Genomic DNA, 18,326 nt, shown 5'->3' on the forward strand with positions numbered 1-18,326 from the left:
TGAAACAGGCTCCAGGCTCTGAGCTAGCTGTCAGCACAGAGCCCAACTCGGGCTCGAACCCACGAACCTGTGAGATCATGATCTGAGCCAAAATCGGACGCTTAACTGACTGGGCCACCCAGGCAGCCCTGGAAGTGACGTTTTAAAGTCTTTTAAAAAATTACCTTGAAGAAGGGCACCTGGGTGGCACAGTTGGTTAAGCATCTGACTCTTTTCTTTCTTTTTAATTGTTTTTTGTATTTTTGAGAGGGAGACAGAGAGACAGAGCATGAGTAGGGGAGGGGCAGAGAGAAGGGGAGACACAGAATCTAAAGCAGGCCCCAGACTCTGAGCTGTCAACACAGAGCCCAGTGTAGGGCTCGAGTTCACAAACCAGCAAGATTATGACTTGAGCTGAAGTCAGAAGCTTAACGGACTCAGCGCCCCTTAAGTTCTTTTTTTTTTTAACTCAAACTCACAGACCTCAAGATCACCACCTGAGCCAAAGGCAAGCGTCCAATTATTGACCTCAGCTCAGGTAATGATCTCATGGTTAGTGATCTGCACTGATGGTGCAGAAGAGCCTGCTTGAGATTCTGTCTCTTCTTCTCTCTGCCCCTCCCCCACTCAAAATAAATTAATACACTTAATTTAAAAATTGCCTAAAAGAGTTAAACTTTGATTTATCTTACCTGAAAAAAATCAATATTTAAGTTGATTGAATTTATTGATTTAAATTGACCAAATCAAAGTTTTAAATGTTTAAGATTGACGCGTCAATTAATAACATTGTCATTACATAGAGTTACAAACCACCTCTAGGGAGTGGAACTCCAGGGAAAGGAATGCTGTTTTTTTAAATTTTTACCACTTTTACTTTCGGGTTATTTGCAGTTGTCTTGATGATTTTCTACTTTACAGGTTTAAATTATACACATTCCCAACATCCTAATACAACTATTCATTTTTGTGTATGACCTACCTTCTTCATAAATACATACACACATTTGTATTAGTATGGTTGTTTGCAATCACAGCTATGTATTTTACAGTCACCTTTTTTTCACTTAACCTAGTTTCAGTTACCAGGACCGGCGTTCCGTGTTTCTGTAGTCTGCATCGTCATCACGTTAATGTCTGCACGATATTACAACGTGTATTGTACAATAATGTAACTAAAGATCCTAAACTGGACCATTCAGGGTTGCTTCCATTTTTCATGGAAAATAACGCAGCGGTGCAGACTGCCAGTTCTTTGAACGATGCTGCTGAACCACATTTTAGGTTTCCGCCCAGGAGTCTTAGAGTCGGATCCCGGACTGAGGACTACTCAAGAGCGCCAGCGTGGCCCCGCCCCACGGGCGAGACCTGGACGCACGGCCCCGCCCCGCGCTGCGTCACGACGTCCCGCCCAGCTGAGACAGGCGAGCGTAGCGCGAGCGGCCGCTGGCGCGCGGGCGAGCTGATCGGGTCTTGAGAGCGCGGGAGCAGGGCGCGCTGGCTATGGCTCCCTGGACTGAGCTCGAGCTGTCGGCGCTGAACCCGCTGCGCGCTCTGTGGCTGACGCTGACCGCCGCCTTCTTGCTGACCCTGTTGCTACAGCTCATGCCGGCCGGCCTCCTCCCCGGCTGCGCGCTTTTCCAGGACCTGATCCGCTATGGGAAAACCAAGTGTGAGGGGCCGTCGCGCCCGGCCGTCTGCCGGGTCTTTGATGTCCCCAAGAGGTAACCGCGCCCCGGCTCGAGTCCGGGATACCGCGGTGTGGAGAGCCCGGCGCGCCCGGCTCGGGCAGCCGGCAGGGGGCAGCAAACGCGGGCGCGGGGCCCACGCTTACCAGGCCAGGGAGGCCCTGACGCCCGGAGCAGCGGCTGCTTCGGCTGCGCTGTCGGGCGCAGCCGGGCACTGCCGCTTCCGCTTCGTGGCCCGGTGGGGGGGGCGGAATGCCCCGAGGACCCCGAAGATGCCGAGCCGCGCGTGAACGTGAACTTGGAGCCGCACGAGTCTTTCCCTGCGGAGAAATGGCAGCGCTTACGATGCAGGCCTGGTCTTTGGTTGTGTCCCAGGTCCACAGACCGCAGGTTAAAGCCTTTTAGCCCCAAATTCCCCGTTTCCCCCTCGCCTGCCCTCTAGGGGTTTATAATCTAACTTGAGGTCACAGGAACTCTCTTGTAGACTTGAAGGGAGGCGTGCCCTTCGCTCCTGTTTTCCCTGTGTGTCTCAGACCCTCAAAGTCAGGTCAAGGGTCCAGACGCTGGTCACCACAAGGGCGCCACCTCCTTTGGCTGCGCCGACATTGGCGACTCGGACCTTGGCGGGTGCCCCTGGGGAAGAAGGTGGTCCGAGAGTGCACATTTTCAGCAAGCCCGATCCCGAAGCTTTACTTGACTTTCAACAGATTTCATAACCAAGTTCAATGAAAGAAAGATTAAATGGTTAGGGTTTAAAAAGAATTCTTTCAGGAATTGTAAAGACTTGTTATAGTTTGCTTCCCTTGGGCGGCTTGCGGGGGCGTGGGGGGGGTGTTGTTTGTTTTTTTTGTTTTGTTTTTTTTTTTTGCTTTGTATTCAGAACATAACTGGGAAGAGTCAACCAAACACTTCTAGATGGTAGGAAAATAGCAGTGGATTTTCTGTCTTTAAGGTGCATCTTAAGTTGACATTTAGGAAGTAATGTGGATGAACATGGTAAGGTTTCTAATGTATTAGAACACCTGGATTATCATTCGAACCTCTTTGGCAGTGTCCCAGGTCCACAGACAACAGTAGGGCCGAGTATCACTTGGCTTCTAAAATATGGATAATCCCCCACTTCTGTCTTTTGGAAAAGGATTTATTAGGTGTTAACAATGACAAGGAAAAACTAGGTCATTCAGAGGAAGAGTAAAAGGAATGAGGCTCTGGGAAGAGGTAGGAGTATTTAGGACAAATTAGTCAAACTCCCTATTTGTTAGAGGATCTTTTTAAGCCAAAATTATCTGTCATCCTTTTTTTTTTTTTTTTTGAGAAGGCTGGATGGGGGGGGGGGGGGGGGGGGGGCGGCGGGAATAGGGACAAAGATCTTACCAGCTTGAGATCATGACCTGAGCGGAAATCAAGTGTCTCACACTCAATGAACTGAGACACCCAGGCACCCCATCATCCTATTTTTAATCAAGTTTGATCGCAATACATTCTTTACTACTTTATAGCAGTGGCATTCCCAGGTTATCATTTTTTTTTAATGTTATGAAGTGAAGAAAAAAATTATTTCTTACTGTGAATTCTAACAATTTGTGTTCTAAATTTTGAAAAAGGCATTAGTGTCTCTAGATTATAGGACACATTTCAAATCATTCCCTGCACTCACCTGTTTCTCTGGCTCCTATACCCCACCTGTTAGTGTTCAAGTGTGTGATCATATGACAGCTAAGAAACAAGCGTGGTACCTTTTCCTTTATTCATTACTACTCTTTGGGTTTGTAATCTGTCCCCTAATTTACACCTTTTTCTTCCAGAATTCTAGAGTAAAACCTCCCTGATGTTTTGTTCTCTAAATTTAGACCAACATTTCTTTAGTATTGAAGAAGTCCACGCCAGTAAGGAAGGACAAATATTGTCTAGATACTATATTTAAATAAATTTCCTTATGCAAAGTTCAAGTACTCTTAAAAGTGAAAATAAACCTGTAATTTTTACACTAAGGAAGAGGCAGCTATAAGTCACATTTCTGCATCGAAAATAGTGCTTAGGCAATTTTGCTGGGGGTTATTTTTTCCTAAGGAGGCAGGAATAAAACCTTAAATCAGTTCATGGTGTGTTTGAATCCATTACTCCTGTTGGATAGGGGTTTTTTCCCTAAATTAAAATGATGATGCTTTTCTTGTTTTCCTTTGGTTCATAAATTATTGATTTCCCGGAAAGCCTGAATAATAGGTGACGCCAACATGAGTCACAGTGCTGTTGACTTGTATAGTGTATATGGAAGTACTTCTGCTTCTAAAATTTCAAAAGGGTATCAAAGCATTGCAATTGAATTGAGTTCTGGAGGCAGAGAGAGTCATTCAGACTTTCCCCCTGGGGTTCAGCAGTCCTGACCAGAGGTCCGGGGAACCCATGGGCAGAAATTCAGGGCAAACTTGGATTAGAAAAAATTACATCTTTATTTCAGTAACCTCTAAGCAAAATTCAGCATTTCCTTAGTGATAAGTGTAATCAACAAACCACAGTGTGATTAGCAGTACTTGCAATATTGTGACAGGTTTATATATATATATATATATTTTTTGATGTGACATAACACATCAAAAATACTTAAGAGATCTCAAAACATTATTGTCATCACCATAAAAATGAATCACTAGGTGGCTCAGTCAGTTGAGCCTCTAACTTTGGCTCAGGTGATGATCTCACAGTTTGTGAGTTTGAGCCCTGCGTCAGGCTCTGTGCTGACAGCTGGGAGCCTGGAGCCTGCTTCAGATTCTGTATCTGCCTCTCTCTCTGCCCCTCCCTTGCTCATGCTCTGATTTTCTCTGTCTCTCAAAATGAATAAATGTTTAAAAAAGAGCACCTGGGTGGCTCAGTCAGTTAAGTGTCCCATCGTGGTTTTGGCTCAGGTCATGATCTCAGGGTTCATGGGATCGAGCCCTCAGTTGGGGCTCTGCGCTGACACCACCTAGCCTTTTGGGGTCTGTCTCCCTCTCTACCCCTCCCCCTCTCATGCATGAGCTCTGTCTCTCTCAATATAAATAAATTTTAGAAAAGAATGAATCACTAGATATTGTTATTTGATACATTAAGAAAAGTACGTATATTACTATTATCACAAATTTTTTTATTATTTGTGTTACTTATATTTCAATATAATTGGTTTCCTTAGTAACCGCTATGTATTTTATTATTGAAGTAACATTTTGAGAAGTGGCCAGTAGCCTTTACCAGACTGCCAAAGGAATCCATGGAAGAAAAATATTAAGAACCCCTCCTTCAGACTATAAATTTGGCCATGAGTTTACATTTGACTTTTTTGTTACCATATCCCTGGTACAGTGCCTGATAAATACTGTCCTTGACGACTATGTTTTGAATGAATTTTAAGAAAAAGAAGGTTAAGATTTAACTGGTTTGTTGATCAACTTAACTGCTGACTTCAAGAATAACTTTGGATGAGATACCCTCTCATTTATTCATTCAGCCGGTGTTCATAGAATACTTTTGTGCCAGGAGTAAGATCCCTTGTAAGATAGATATGTACAGTAGATATGTAAACAGATCTTAGAAAACAAGCGAGATAATTTTGGATGGTAGTAAGTGCTTCAGAGGAAACCCAGCAGGATTATTTGATCATGAGCAAAATGTGGTGGCCGTGGCAGTGACAACACTGGAGAGGATTGTCAGGGAGGGGTGGAGCAGGAGACGAGTTCACTGCGGGAGGCAGGGCTCGCTCACCAGGGCCATGGAGGAAATTAGATTTTATTCTGAGTGTATGGAAACCCATTGATGGAATCGATGGGGAGGCAGGCATGGCACTGTGTGACTCCTGTTTTGAAAGGGTGACTTGCCATTGTGCGGAGAAGACTGAGTAAGAGGCTATTATGATGGTCCAGGCAAGAGGCAGTCAATATGGATCAGAGGGGTAACATAATAGCACCCCCTTGTCATATAGGTGGTGATGATGTTAAAGCACTTAGCACAAGGCCAGGAACCTTGTCAGAGCTCGGTAAACATTAGTTCACTTCCTTAGTTAACCGTGTAACTCCCCTAATTGGGCTTTGGATCAGTTCCTGCAACCAGTAAATATATATCTTATTAGATCCTACCCACCCCCACCTCAAAACCATCCAGTGGCTTCTAACTCACTCACAGGAAGAGCCCAAGACCATGTATCGTTTTGTTCATACCACCTCATTGTGTCCTGTAGTTAGCCCCCCATGTGGTTGTGGTCCAGTTTTGTCGGCCTCTCTTTTCCGCCTCAGGTCCTTTGCTCTGCCTGTTACCTATACCTAGAAAGCTCTTTCCCCACATAGCCACATTGTTTATGTCCTCACTTCCTAGAATTCTATTCAGATATTACCTACTCAATGAGGTGTGCCTATCTACCCTGTTTAAAAGTATAATTCTACCATCCCAGATATTCCTTCTTCTCTTCCTGGCTTTAGTTTTCTCAGTAACAGTTATCACCTGCTGGCATGCTATAAAATTTGTTTTTGTGTATGAGTGTGAGTCTAAATGCCATGAGGACTGAAATTACCTGTTGTATCCATTGCTGTAATCCCAGAGCCTAGAGCAGTCCCTGGATTATAATTAGCACTGAAATATTTGTTAAAGGAGGGCTTCCTTGCTTCTGAGTCCTGAAATCAGCTTATCCCTGTTCCATTGGGCTTGGAAAACAGTGCTCCAATTAAGCAAATTGCCAAGAGAGGAAGAAGGGGGGGGAATGTCTAAAAGAGTATTTAGATCTGTGATTGGAGGCGAAAGCTGGGTCTTTTTAAAAACCAAGAGACTTACCAAGTAGAAGATGTTTCTCATAGAGGGCAATTAGGCAAGCAAAACAAGAGAATGTACAGAAAATAGGAATATAAGAATGGTAGTCTGCCTGTGAATCAGAAACCTCACAGCACAAGCAGGGCATAGCAAGATGTGGCTTAGCAGCTTATAACCCAGTTATAAACCTATTTGAGGGATTGGTTGACTATAGGTGTGGTATAAATTGGTACATGTAATATAGGGACAGAAAGCAAGTTCAGGCAGTTCTAGGTTGCATCACTTAGAAGTGCGGTGGTGTGATTTTAACTCCTGTCATCAGAGCTTCTGGACCTAAATGCTGCCACTTCCAGTGTGATCTTGACTAAGCAACTTAACATATGAGCCTGCGTTTTCTCATCTGCTCTATGAAGATAACCGTATAAACTTTACAGGATTGTTTCCACCTACTTACCAAAGGGATTTTTTTTTTTAACTTTAAAAAGAGTAAAAAGAATAAGCAATGCTGTGTGTGTATGTGCATTAAAATATACATGACATGACACTTAACATTTTAGCCCTTTTCAGGTGTACAGGTCAGTGATTTCAGATACATTCTCATTTTTGTGCAGCCATCACCACTATCAGTCTCCAGAACTTTTCCACCAGTCAGAGGGACTTTTAAAACATAAGTCACTTGGGGTATCTGGGTGGCTCGGTCGGTTAAGCGTCCGCCTTCAGCTCAGGTCATGATCTCACGGTTCGTGAGTTCGAGCCCCATGTCGGGCTCTGTTTTGACAGCTCAGAGCCTGCTTCAGATTCTGTGTCTCCCTCTCTCTCTGCCTCCCCCACTCATACTCTGTCTCTGTCTCAAAAGTAAAATAAAACAGTAAAAATTTTAAAAATAAAAAATAAATAAAACATAAGTCACTTGAGTTGCTCTGCTCAAATGGCTTCCCATTGCCCTGAGTAAAAGCCAGTGTCCTTATGAGACCCTGTAACATCTGCTTCTCCCACCTCACCACTGATCCTTCTCATACAGGTGTCCTGTATTGTTCCCCAGGGCCTTTGTGCTTGTCATTTCCTCTGCCTAGAAAATTCTTTCCCCTGGAAGTTCACCAGGATTGTTCATTCTAGCCAAATGTCACTTCCAGAGAGGCCATCCTTGACCACCTGTCCAGAATGGCCTCCCCTCCGCACCCTCTCTGTCTCCTAACCCAAGATTGTGCTAGATATTTATAGGTTCATTTGTTGATCATATGCTGAAAGATAACCAAGGCAGGGACCTGGTCTGTTTGCTTCCTGCTGAGTTCCCAGATCCTAGAACATTGGCTGGCATGTTCTAAGTTCTCAGTAAATATTTGTGGGAAAATGAAGTAGGTAGAGTGGCTGGCCAGAAGATGATTTCCAGAAGCCAGCCCCTCCCCTTTCCATGGAAGGCCGCAGAGCAGGGCGCTGGTGACCTTCTGCTCTGCTCTTGTAGCTCAGACCATTCCTGAGCTCAGTTCTAGGAAGTGTGTCTTAGAGACCCTGAAAGGCAACCAAAAACCAGTGGTTGGGTGGGGGCTGGGGTGTTGGAAGCGACACTGATGAACTTTTGATGAAACTAAACTTTTGAGCCCAGAGACGATCAGAACAGGGTTAGAAGATCAGAACAGGGGAGCTCAGTGAGGGCAGATTTAGTGATAGAATTTGTAACAGTAGTTGGGAGAATTAAGTGGGTTGCTATGGGAGGATCAGATTAGATCAGTGTCATACTGGGTCGTGGGCATGGTCCGGGGGGCTATATTCTGGATCATTTGGAAGAAGAGTTGCTGAATTACGTCTAATCCTCCGACTCCAGATTTATTTCCTCATCACAGACTAATGAGACAAGGGGCAGGGGGCTTAATACATATGTGATGCATTAAAGACCAGGGAAAACACCTTTCAGAGCCAGAAAATTTTGGATTTAAATAGAGAAAAATAGAAGTATAGGTCAAGGGGCCTCAACAAGAAGGTTGGGCCTTTTTGCCATTAGACGATTTCAGTAGACCAACATCATCGCGTTAAAGTAACATTGCTAATTTCAGTTTTTATTGGCACTGGTTTTATTTGTATTTTGTTTGTAAATTGCAATTGATTGCAAAATAGGCACTGTAATTTATGAGATCTGTAACCATCAGAAGTCGATACCTAGTTTTTGAGTTAAGACCTGTCATGTTATTATAGAAGTAATTTAGGTCAACACAATTGAGGAAAGCACTGAATCAGAGGACTTTAAGATTTCTGACAGCCCTGAGAGCTTGTGGTTTTGCAAATCTTGTATAACAGTTGTATGGCTATTGCAGCAACACTGCTCAGGATTTAGAAATCTTTCACACATTTAGCTTCTGTTGGCTCAATCCAGGTTCTCTTTCCCCGAGTCTGGTGCCCCCTATATTGGAACTTGAGCCAATCCTGTTACCCAGAGATAAGAAGGATTGCTAATTGACCATCTGTGTACGTTTAACAAGATCAGTCATGTTCTTGCTCACCTCAGGAGGCCTCTTTGTTCTATGGGTTAACCAGCCCCATCATTTGAAAGGAGATTTTTAAAAATCTGAATGCCTGCAGGATTCAGGTTCTATTCAAAAAACAAAACTGTACCTTGGGAATGGGGGGAAAGAGGTTAGGGGACCTAAAAGTAGTGTGCCTGCACAAGGCTTTTAAGTGACCTACTCTGATCATTGCCTAACTGGTTTAACCTTGCAGGTATTTTTCTCACTTCTATATCGTGTCAGTGCTGTGGAATGGCTTCCTGCTTTGGCACCTTACTCAGTCTCTGTTCCTGGGAGTGCCTTTTCCATACTGGCTGCATGGTCTGCTCAGAATTCTTGGAGCTGCCCAGTTCCAAGGTAAGACTCCCCCAGCTGCTTACAACCATTTTGCCCCGTTCCCACCTTTCCTGCCTCCTGGGAGCTGTCTTCCGTATTCCACAGCCACCCTCGGGCTTCTCTGTGGGCCAAGGAAGTGGCGATTGAGGGCTGAAAAAAGGTTTTGGGTGGTTTATAGCCAGATGGCCAAGGGGAGGCCCCCCTGTCTTCACTGAGATCACAGCAGACCCACCGTTAGCTCTTCGTCCCTGACCTCCCAGCAAGTGCCATGCTGTGTACAGGACAGGCCGTTCTCCTTCTGATATTTTTAGTACTATTGATAAATGTATACAAGTCTTTATTCTTCAGTGGAAAAGCTCTTAGGATCCCTCGGGTTTGCCTCAAAATATTTATCATTTCTTTCGCTGAACCAAAATCATGTCTCAGAACCCTAGAAATATAACAGGAAATTACTTTTTGATCACCAGTTAAAAATGTTTGTTATACTGTAAGCTTCAGTTATATAACATCAACTGTAAATAGTTGTTGACCAGATGATTACAAACGAGCCTTTTAATTCGCCTCACCTTACCTCGGATAAAGGATACATTGAACGATTTTAAAAATAAGGAATTGAAGGTGAAAACCAAACGGTAGCCTCAGTTAATGTCAGGTGGAGGCTGAGGGATAGAAGGAGAAACAAATTGTTCCGGCTCTCTCTGTCCTCCGTTCCAGCAGTCAAATCCCTGGCTTCGTAGGAACAGTTCTTTTCTGTATAACCAGGGGAACGTGTTGCAAAAGGTGGCAGCGGGAAGGGAAGACCTACGCAGGTCCCCTCAGCGCGGAGGATACCTCCGCAATTCCCACGTTAGTCGTTCATCCCTTCCTCCCTTTACTGTGAGGCCAGCTGGGGTTCTGGTATTTGGAAGGGCAGTGGTGAGTTCTCTTTGTATATTTGCTTTAACCTACTCCTAAAGAGTTAAAACTAGGATTTACTATATTTAAAATACACAGGCAAAGCTATTCAGGCCTGATAGAGGTCCAGATAGGCCTTCGCCTTGTGTAGGGGGGAGCGAGCGCATACCGGTTCTGTTCAGTTTCCTGATCTAGGTGCTGGTTCTGAGGGTGGAATGGGTTGGTTTCATTTGTAAAAATTCATTAAGCTGTATCCTTATTATAGCCCTATGATGTGTGTGTGTGTGTGTGTGCGCGCGCGCGTGCGTGCATGTGCATGCATGTGGCATTCGTTGAAAAAACATCTAGTTTTTGTCATTTTAAAAAACCAGTATTTCTTCCGAATTCTTTTGGCAGAGGGGTGAGAGGCAGGTAGGAAGATAGATCTCAAGGCTCAGAGTCCCCTAAAAGTATAATTTTCCTAATTTTTTTTAAGTCTGGAAAGAAGTGCGTAATACCCCCTGTCTCTGTTCCCGTCCCCTTTTCTGCCTCTCCAGGCACCTGCATGTCTTGTCTCCCCTGCCTCAGGGGTTCTACCAGCGGGGGTTGGTAGAGGTCACATGGGCACTCTTCATCCGGCTGCCAGGGCCAGCACCCAGAGAGCCACAGTCCTCAGGTTCTGAGTGCACAGACTCCTTCACAGCAACACACATGTAACCTAGGAGGCTTTCATATAACGAGGGAGAGTCCAGAGACCTGAGTTTGTCACTAGCCAACTTCTTTAGCTTCACTTGGCCCACTTCCTCATGACTTTAAAAAAAAATAAAGAAGTATCAGACCAGATGAATTTTAGGGCCCTCTCCTAGCTCTAATGTTACTTAAAACTGCATTGAACACTAGGAAAAAATACAGCTTTGGACTCGTCCTGGAAAGAGAGGTGCTAACGTGCTGTATTTGGAATTCCAGGTGGAGAGCTGGCACTGTCTGCGTTCCTTGTGTTAGTATTTACGTGGCTACACAGTCTGCGGAGGCTCTTCGAGTGCTTCTATGTCAGTGTCTTCTCCAATGCTATGATCCACGTCATGCAGTACTGTTTTGGACTCGTCTACTATGTCCTCATTGGCCTAACCGTGCTGAGCCAAGTGCCAATGGACGGCAGGAATGGTGAGTGGTCCCTGGGGTCTGTTAGTTGAGTCACTGGGCATATGAGGTACTCTTTGGGCAAAGTACCCCGCCAAGGTTTCCGGCAGTATGAAAGTAGACCTGCCCAACCCACTTTGTATATGAAGAATTTGGACTCTATTAGTAGCTTGAAAAAGTCCACATGCCGAAGGTTATATATATTAACTGTTGCAAAACTGCTGAAACCTGAAAGACACCAACATAAGCACCGATGCCTGCAGCGAAGATAGGAAAGTGCCAAGTGTTCAGGAGGCTTGGTGTAAGGATGAAAAAATGGGACATGGGCCTCTGGGGGTGGGACTGAAGCCCATGAACTCCTGTGGAGTTAGTGTAGAAGGAAACAGAGAGCGTGGCCAAGAGTCGGGCAGGAAGCAAGGGAACACCCAAGCACGGGAGAAAGGGTCAGCAGAGAATGTTGTCTCCAAAGCCTCGGTCCCCCTGGTGTGTGCGTGTGGAAGGGGAAGGGTGGTGCAGGATTAAAACTCAGAAAACCAGAGGAGGAAGGTGCAGCCTGGCTCCTGGAGAATAGTTGTGATTTGAAGAGGGAGTAGAAAGCCATTTTATTACAATTTACAGCAGAGCTTTTCTTCCAGGGAGGCAGCCTGAGGGGAGATGGCCGAAGAGTGCTGTGGTAAATCAGATTGGTGTCTGAACGCTTCTGAGCTCCTAGTAGCCAGGAAGAGGGAAGCAAAATCCTGGCCTTTGTTTATGAGGAGGAAGTGAAGTATGTTTTGGGGGGGAAGGGAGATTGGAGATAAAACATACATGACTATCATTTTTGTCAAAACAATGCATACTTACTGCATAGGACCCAACTCATTTGGGGTGATTGAAGGACTGAACTTAGTTTTTAGTGCTGAGGCTAACTGCACTCTGACCCCTTGGTATCCATCCTGGACACTGTAAGGCAGACCATTCATGAGTCCATGTTCCATAAAGCTGCCCTATCCATCCTCATAAATAGAGACCAAAGTCTGATACTCAGTGAGTATCAATACTCAGTGAGTAAGCTTTCTTCTTAGGTTTAATAGCAGCATCAGAGTAGCCCCTTGAAAATCCTCTCTGTGCTGCTGTACTATAACCCAAGGCCTCCATGGCTTGAGGAATGACTGTAGAGTACAACTTATTAATGATCTTTCTTAATTCATGAATTATTTATTGGCTCCAGCCACTCAGCTAGCATCTCTCCATCTGATTCCACTGAACTTAATCAAGTCAGTATTTCCTCCCTGAGCTTTGTGCTTGGACTTTCACGTGCAGGCCATACGGAGGTTTGAACTGTTACCTATGGCGAACAGCACTAGGATTTCCACCCAAAAGAGCGTTCTGAAGCCTGTGGCTAACACACTAGCCTCCAGTCTGTTAGCTCCATTGGCATTACGTATCCCTTCTGGAGCTTTGTCTGCTGGCCGGACCACTGCTTCTGCCCTCCCTCCTATACAAACAGTCAAGGAAAAGCAGCTGAGACACCCACCAAAATCGCTTTCCAGACGCTCCTTTCTGAAGCTGTTTTCTTCTTCACCTACTTGTCTTTCAAGAGGTCATATGCAGACTTTTGGGACAGTATGGCGAGAACTGGTTTCAGGAATTCATTGAGAGAGAACACACTGGGGCATTTGGCAGCTGCAGGGCCTGATGGGAATAGCAGGGACTTAGGTCTCAGGGGGGCTTGAACCTGAATTCTGGCTTATTTAACCATTCTGAGCCTCAGAACCTTCATCTGTAATTAGGGACACATCCTGATTTCAGAGGCTTTTTGTGAAAGGGAAAGGAAAGTACGTCTGTAAGCTGCCCACACCCTCGCACCTCCTTGTCTTCGGGATTCTGGCTGGCTCAGTCAGTTGGAACATGTAACTCTTGATCTTGGGGTTGTGAGTTCGAGCCTCACATTGAGATTACTTAAAAATAAAATCTTAAAAATGTTTAAACTCTAGAGGGTCTTCCTCCAACCACTCTCCATTACACGTTGTATTTTATTTTCTCCGGAGTGCCATCTCTGCCTGAACTTGTCTTCGTTATCGATCTCTCTACTTGTTTCTGTCTGCCTCTTGCCACTAGAATGTGGGTTCATGAGGACTGAGATTTTCCCAAACTTATTCACTGCCTTATTATGCTGTGTGCGAGATGCCAGGCTCAGTAGCCATTCCATTAGTAATTAATAAATAGAGAGTTAAATACTACACAGATTGGACTGTCAGCCTTCCACCTGACTCCCCTCTTCCTGCGTTATAATCCCAACATACTCTAAGAAATCTTTCTTCCTCATAGGCACTTTCTCTGATTCGGAGTAGGTAACTCGGCAATGACATGCACTCTTAAACACTTCAGTTTTTAATCCTAGAGTAACTTGTTCTTAAGGCCCAATTTAAAACTATTGTTCATATTTTGTTTATTTTTAACTTCTAAAAATATAACCTTTTAGTTAAAGGGTTAAATCTAGTAAACATTCAGAGTCTGTAGTAAACTGTTTATATGGGCCAGGTTTTTAAAGGAAATTAACACAGGTAGATATTGGTGGACTCTCATCAGTCATTAGCTGTCATCAGCTGAGTCCCACCTTCAGGTACCCATATGTAATCGCATGATCCTTGGATCTCTTACAGGAATCAACTCTGTGGGGCTCTCCTAGCTCCAGACCCTCAGGCTCTTCCCCGCAGTCAATGGGCAGCTTTGTTTCTTTCCTCAGGTTCCTAACTACCCTGCCTGCTTCCTGCTGATCATAAGGAAGTCCTTGATTTGCTTTTCTGATGCCAGTCCCCAGAAGACCTGAATTCTTCCTGTCTTCTTGACAGCTAGAGAAGAGGAAGTGCTACTTTGAGTGCTTCTACTTCTGAACTAAATCTAACGTGGTTCTTTTTAATCAGAAAGGGATACTATGTGATTTTTCATCTTACAGTTTACATTTCTCCTCTTTTGAGAAGCCCCATGCCGAGCCTTTACTTCCAGTGATTTTCTTCATTGGCTGGAGCCAGTCAAGTTTGGGTTCTGCATTCAGGGTCTACCCTGAATGGCTTAGGGTTGCAGCCCAGGGTTAGATTCCTTTAGAAAGCATTCTCCTCATGGTAGTCTATAAGAAAGAAGACATAAAACCAGGCTTAGAAATATAAATGCAAAGTGGCATCACCACACAAGAGTAGGAGATAGAGATGGGGCGCCTGGGTGTCTCAGTTGGTTGGGTGTCTGGCTCTTGACTTCGGCTCAGGTCATAATCTCACAGTTTATGAGTTCAAGCCCCACATCGGGCTCTGCACTAGCAATGTAGAGCCTGCATGGGATTCTCCCACTCTCTCTGTGCCTCCCCAGCTCACATACTCTGTCTCTCTCTCTCAAAATAAATAAACTTTAAGCAGTAACAACAAAAAGAGTAGGAGACAGAGCTGACTTCTATGCTTGAAGTGTTTGAAGAGGGAACAGGAGAATGTGTCAATGTGGAGTTCTCTGTCAGGGGCCATTGAGGCTGCCCCAGGTTGGGGAGCACACCCCTTCCTTCTCCCCTCTGTCCTTGGGAAATTACATCAGGATAATTTTCTAGTCATGAGGCACAGAGCGTTCGGATAATTGTGCTCTAACTGTATGATTGTTTAATTCCCTAAGCCTCTGAAAGCGCATGTTGGCTAATAAGATAACTCTTTTTTCTGTAGTCTATGTGACAGGGAAAAATCTCTTGATGCAAGCCCGGTGGTTCCATATCCTCGGAATGATGATGTTTATCTGGTCATCTGTCCATCAGTACAAGTGCCATGTCATCCTCGGCAATCTCAGGAAAAATAAAGCAGGTGAGATGTCTTTTAGAGGCACTGCATGTGGATTTTAACCCTCAGAAGTTCGTTGTCTGTGTTCCATTATTTTTTTCCACTTTTTTTCCATTTTTCCATACTTTTTCCATTGTTTTCCTTCCTGCCCTAATTAATTAGCTTATCTATCAAATATTCAGTTTTTAATGTTTATTTATTTTTGGGAGAGAGAGAGAGCATGAACATGAGCGGGGGAGAGAGAAGGGGAGACACAGAATCTAAATCAGGCTCCAGGCTCTGAGCTGTCAGCACAGAGCCTGATGTGGGGCTCTAATTCACGAACTGCGAGATCATGACCTAAGCAGAAGTTGGACACTTAGCTGACAGAGCCACCTGGGCGCCCCTATCAAATATTTATTTTTGACAAGATACCTTTCTGGGTCTTCATCTTACCATTTGTAAAATGAGAGCGTTATGCCAAAAGATCTCCCCAGCCCCATCCAGCCCTGACATTCTGTGATTCTGTTCTGTGTCCACTTTCGGGGCCTGCACTGCTGGTTAGGTTACATGTGCCTAACCAGCATGTGAATGCTAGTTTTACCTTGCTGAGTTAGTATCATTTTAATCAAAGCAAAAAAAACTTGACTTTTAGTTAGCTTGTGTTGACTTACCACAGGTACATTTTTAATAGGCTTTTGAAATACTAAAAATGGAATAATACTAAAAATGGAATAATACATTTACTAAGTGCTTATTCTGGGCCAGGCCCTGTTCTTAGTGCTTTACATATAGCTTCACAGTGCTCTCTTGAGGTGGTTAGAGTCTTTCCCTTACTGTGCAAATGAGGAAACTGAGGCATAGAGATGTTAAGCAACTTTTCTAAAGTCACACAACATGTAAGTGGTAGAGTCAGGATTTGAACTCCTGCGGTCCCAACTGCAGTCTGAGCTCTTAGTTCCTAGCTTGGAGGTCTGGTGGAGAAGCAGGCTTTCCTTTGTGCTTATTTTCAGTTGATGGTGTCACCTAAGCATGAAACTCTTTAATACGGAGTAGGTTGACAATGGGAGTGTAACAGGAAGTGGGTTTGCACACAGGTCTGTGATCCTCTTTTTTATTTCATTTTATTTTTTTTTAATGTTGCTTTTATTTTTGAGAGAGAGAGTGTGTAAGCAGGGGAGGGACAGAGAGAGGGGGACAGAGAATCTGAAATAGGCTCCGCACTGACAGCAGCAAGCCCAATGCGGGGCTCGAACCCACAAACCACAAGATCATGACCTGAGCCGAAGTGGGTCGCTTAACTGACTGAGCCACCCAGGTGCCTCTTTTTTAAGTAAGAGTCCGTAAATTACCTGTGCACTGAAGTGGTAAGCTTTCTTTCTACAGCTCTGTATGTTCAGGAAGTCTTGTTTCTGTTTCAGGAGTGGTCATTCACTGTAACCACCGAATCCCTTTCGGAGACTGGTTTGAATACATTTCTTCCCCTAACTACTTAGCAGAGCTGATGATCTACATTTCCATGGCTGTCACCTTTGGATTCCACAACTTGACTTGGTGGCTAGTCGTGACATATGTTTTCTTCAGCCAGGCCCTGTTTGCTTTGCTCAATCACAGAGTCTACAAAAGCAAATTTGTCTCCTATCCAAAGCAGAGGAAAGCTTTCTTACCATTTCTGTTTTAAGCTCAGTCATGAAGAACACAAACCAGATGACAGGTTTGATGTCACAAAGTCTAGGGACTAAAGTACAATTTTTGCAGAACTGTTTGAAACTCTCTCTTCCGTTTATACGCCCGCAAGTCTTCACTGAATGAGCAAAGCAAGACCCCTCAAGAAGATGGACCTTCAAAGGAGAAATACTCCTGGCAGACCAGGGAGTGCCGGGTCTGCCTTCGGAGATGCTTTGTCAAACCAACCATCTGCTAAGACGGAGATGAGACTTCTCCAAGCTGCTTCAAAGGCAAACTAACCAAGAATATACACACAGCTTAACACATGCACACATCCACAAAGGAAGAGATAAGACCCTCTGTGGCTTTGGCTTTGTTAGGGACAAACCAGCTGGACTACATAACAAGCAATTTAGTAAGTGCTCAGGAACTGTTACATCTCAATAAAAGCAGAAACGCTTTTGAAAATTACAGTATATCATTTCACACCAACCGATTCAGGGAAAAATGACTGTTGGAAATAGTCAATACTTTCACACACGGCCACAAAGCTTACCTGTTATGTAACCAGCAATAGTGGTCCACTCGTCTCCCCCTCAAATCATAGCCTCGCAGAAAATGTGAAACTTCTTTTATTTAATGCTTTTTTGACATCCCTTTCAAGGAAGTACCTTAAAAGTGAAAGCATCTGAAAATAAAATATTTTTGTATTTATGTGTAAAGAGCCTCCATTAATAGGCTGACCTTCGCTGCAGATTGGATAGTGCTACAGCCTGGTTCATATGTAGGTATCCAGACTGGAGTATTTGCCGAATAACTACTTAATTATTTTAATGAAATGAATCTGAAGTTTTTAAGAATAAAGTTTACATGAGTTTATGTTAAAAAAATATATACTCGTTATTAAACCAAAGGGAAATAAACGCATGGCTTAAAAGAAAAACAAGAACTTGAAAAATAATACTAATACTACCTCCTGAGCAACACAGTAAAAACTGCACATTTGTGCAACATAAGATTTCCTGGCTTTGTGACCAAAGTATTGACTTGATTGTTTTACACAGGTAACTGCGTCTACTAGCTACTAACGTTTTGCACTAACGTGTACCTTGCTGTGGGAGAAAGAACCTCGTTATTAACCAGACGTAATCAAATGCACAGTCTAAGAATGTCCTCCCCACCCCCATCCCTGGACTAGTAAACCAAAGCCATTAAACCGAGATCTTTCTGATCTGAACTTTCAATATATGCATAATGAAAGCACATCCTAAAGCTTTTAAAACAATTTCTGTTGTGGCACTTTCTCTCCCATCCATCAAACGCCACTTCAATCGGCTGCTCAGTCTGTTCAAATAAATGACATATTTATTTCATTTATCATTTAGTTTTGCCATCCTCAGGACCAGGAGTCGGGAACAAAATTTTTTCTACACCAGAAATGTAAAGCACATTGCAGTTTGGTCTTAATTTCCATACAAGTGGCATGGGTTTTTAATAGCAAACTGGGCGGTGGGGGGGGTGGGGGGGGGGGATTTATTTTGCTGTAGCATTACCGTTTTATACCTAGGTTAGGCTAGGAATTTGGATGATGTTCTGGAATT

General features: G+C 44.1%; 1 protein-coding gene across 1 annotated transcript; it reads left to right on the top strand.

The window, feature by feature from the left end:
* Positions 1-1,419: 1,419 nt before the first annotated feature.
* On the top strand, positions 1,420-18,098 carry SRD5A3 (steroid 5 alpha-reductase 3). The gene is made up of 5 exons (XM_039249018.1): positions 1,420-1,703; positions 9,150-9,292; positions 11,111-11,308; positions 14,968-15,102; positions 16,479-18,098. The coding sequence occupies exons 1-5, from the start codon at positions 1,483-1,485 to the stop codon at positions 16,736-16,738; spliced, it is 957 nt and encodes a 318-aa protein (XP_039104949.1). The 5' UTR covers positions 1,420-1,482; the 3' UTR covers positions 16,739-18,098.
* The last annotated feature ends 228 nt before the right edge of the window (positions 18,099-18,326 follow it).

This window comes from Hyaena hyaena, unplaced genomic scaffold, assembly GCF_003009895.1.
Source record: "Hyaena hyaena isolate Hyena2069 unplaced genomic scaffold, ASM300989v1 scaffold_329, whole genome shotgun sequence".
NCBI lineage: Eukaryota > Metazoa > Chordata > Mammalia > Carnivora > Hyaenidae > Hyaena > Hyaena hyaena.

Excerpts from the sequence above, each read along its gene's own strand:
- SRD5A3 (XM_039249018.1), top strand. The coding sequence starts at position 1,483 with ATGGCTCCCTGGACTGAGCTCGAGCTGTCGGCGCTGAACCCGCTGCGC. Across the intron at positions 1,704-9,149 it reads GTCTTTGATGTCCCCAAGAG|GTATTTTTCTCACTTCTATA; the intron begins GTAACCGCGCCC and ends TTAACCTTGCAG. Across the intron at positions 9,293-11,110 it reads TGGAGCTGCCCAGTTCCAAG|GTGGAGAGCTGGCACTGTCT; the intron begins GTAAGACTCCCC and ends TTGGAATTCCAG.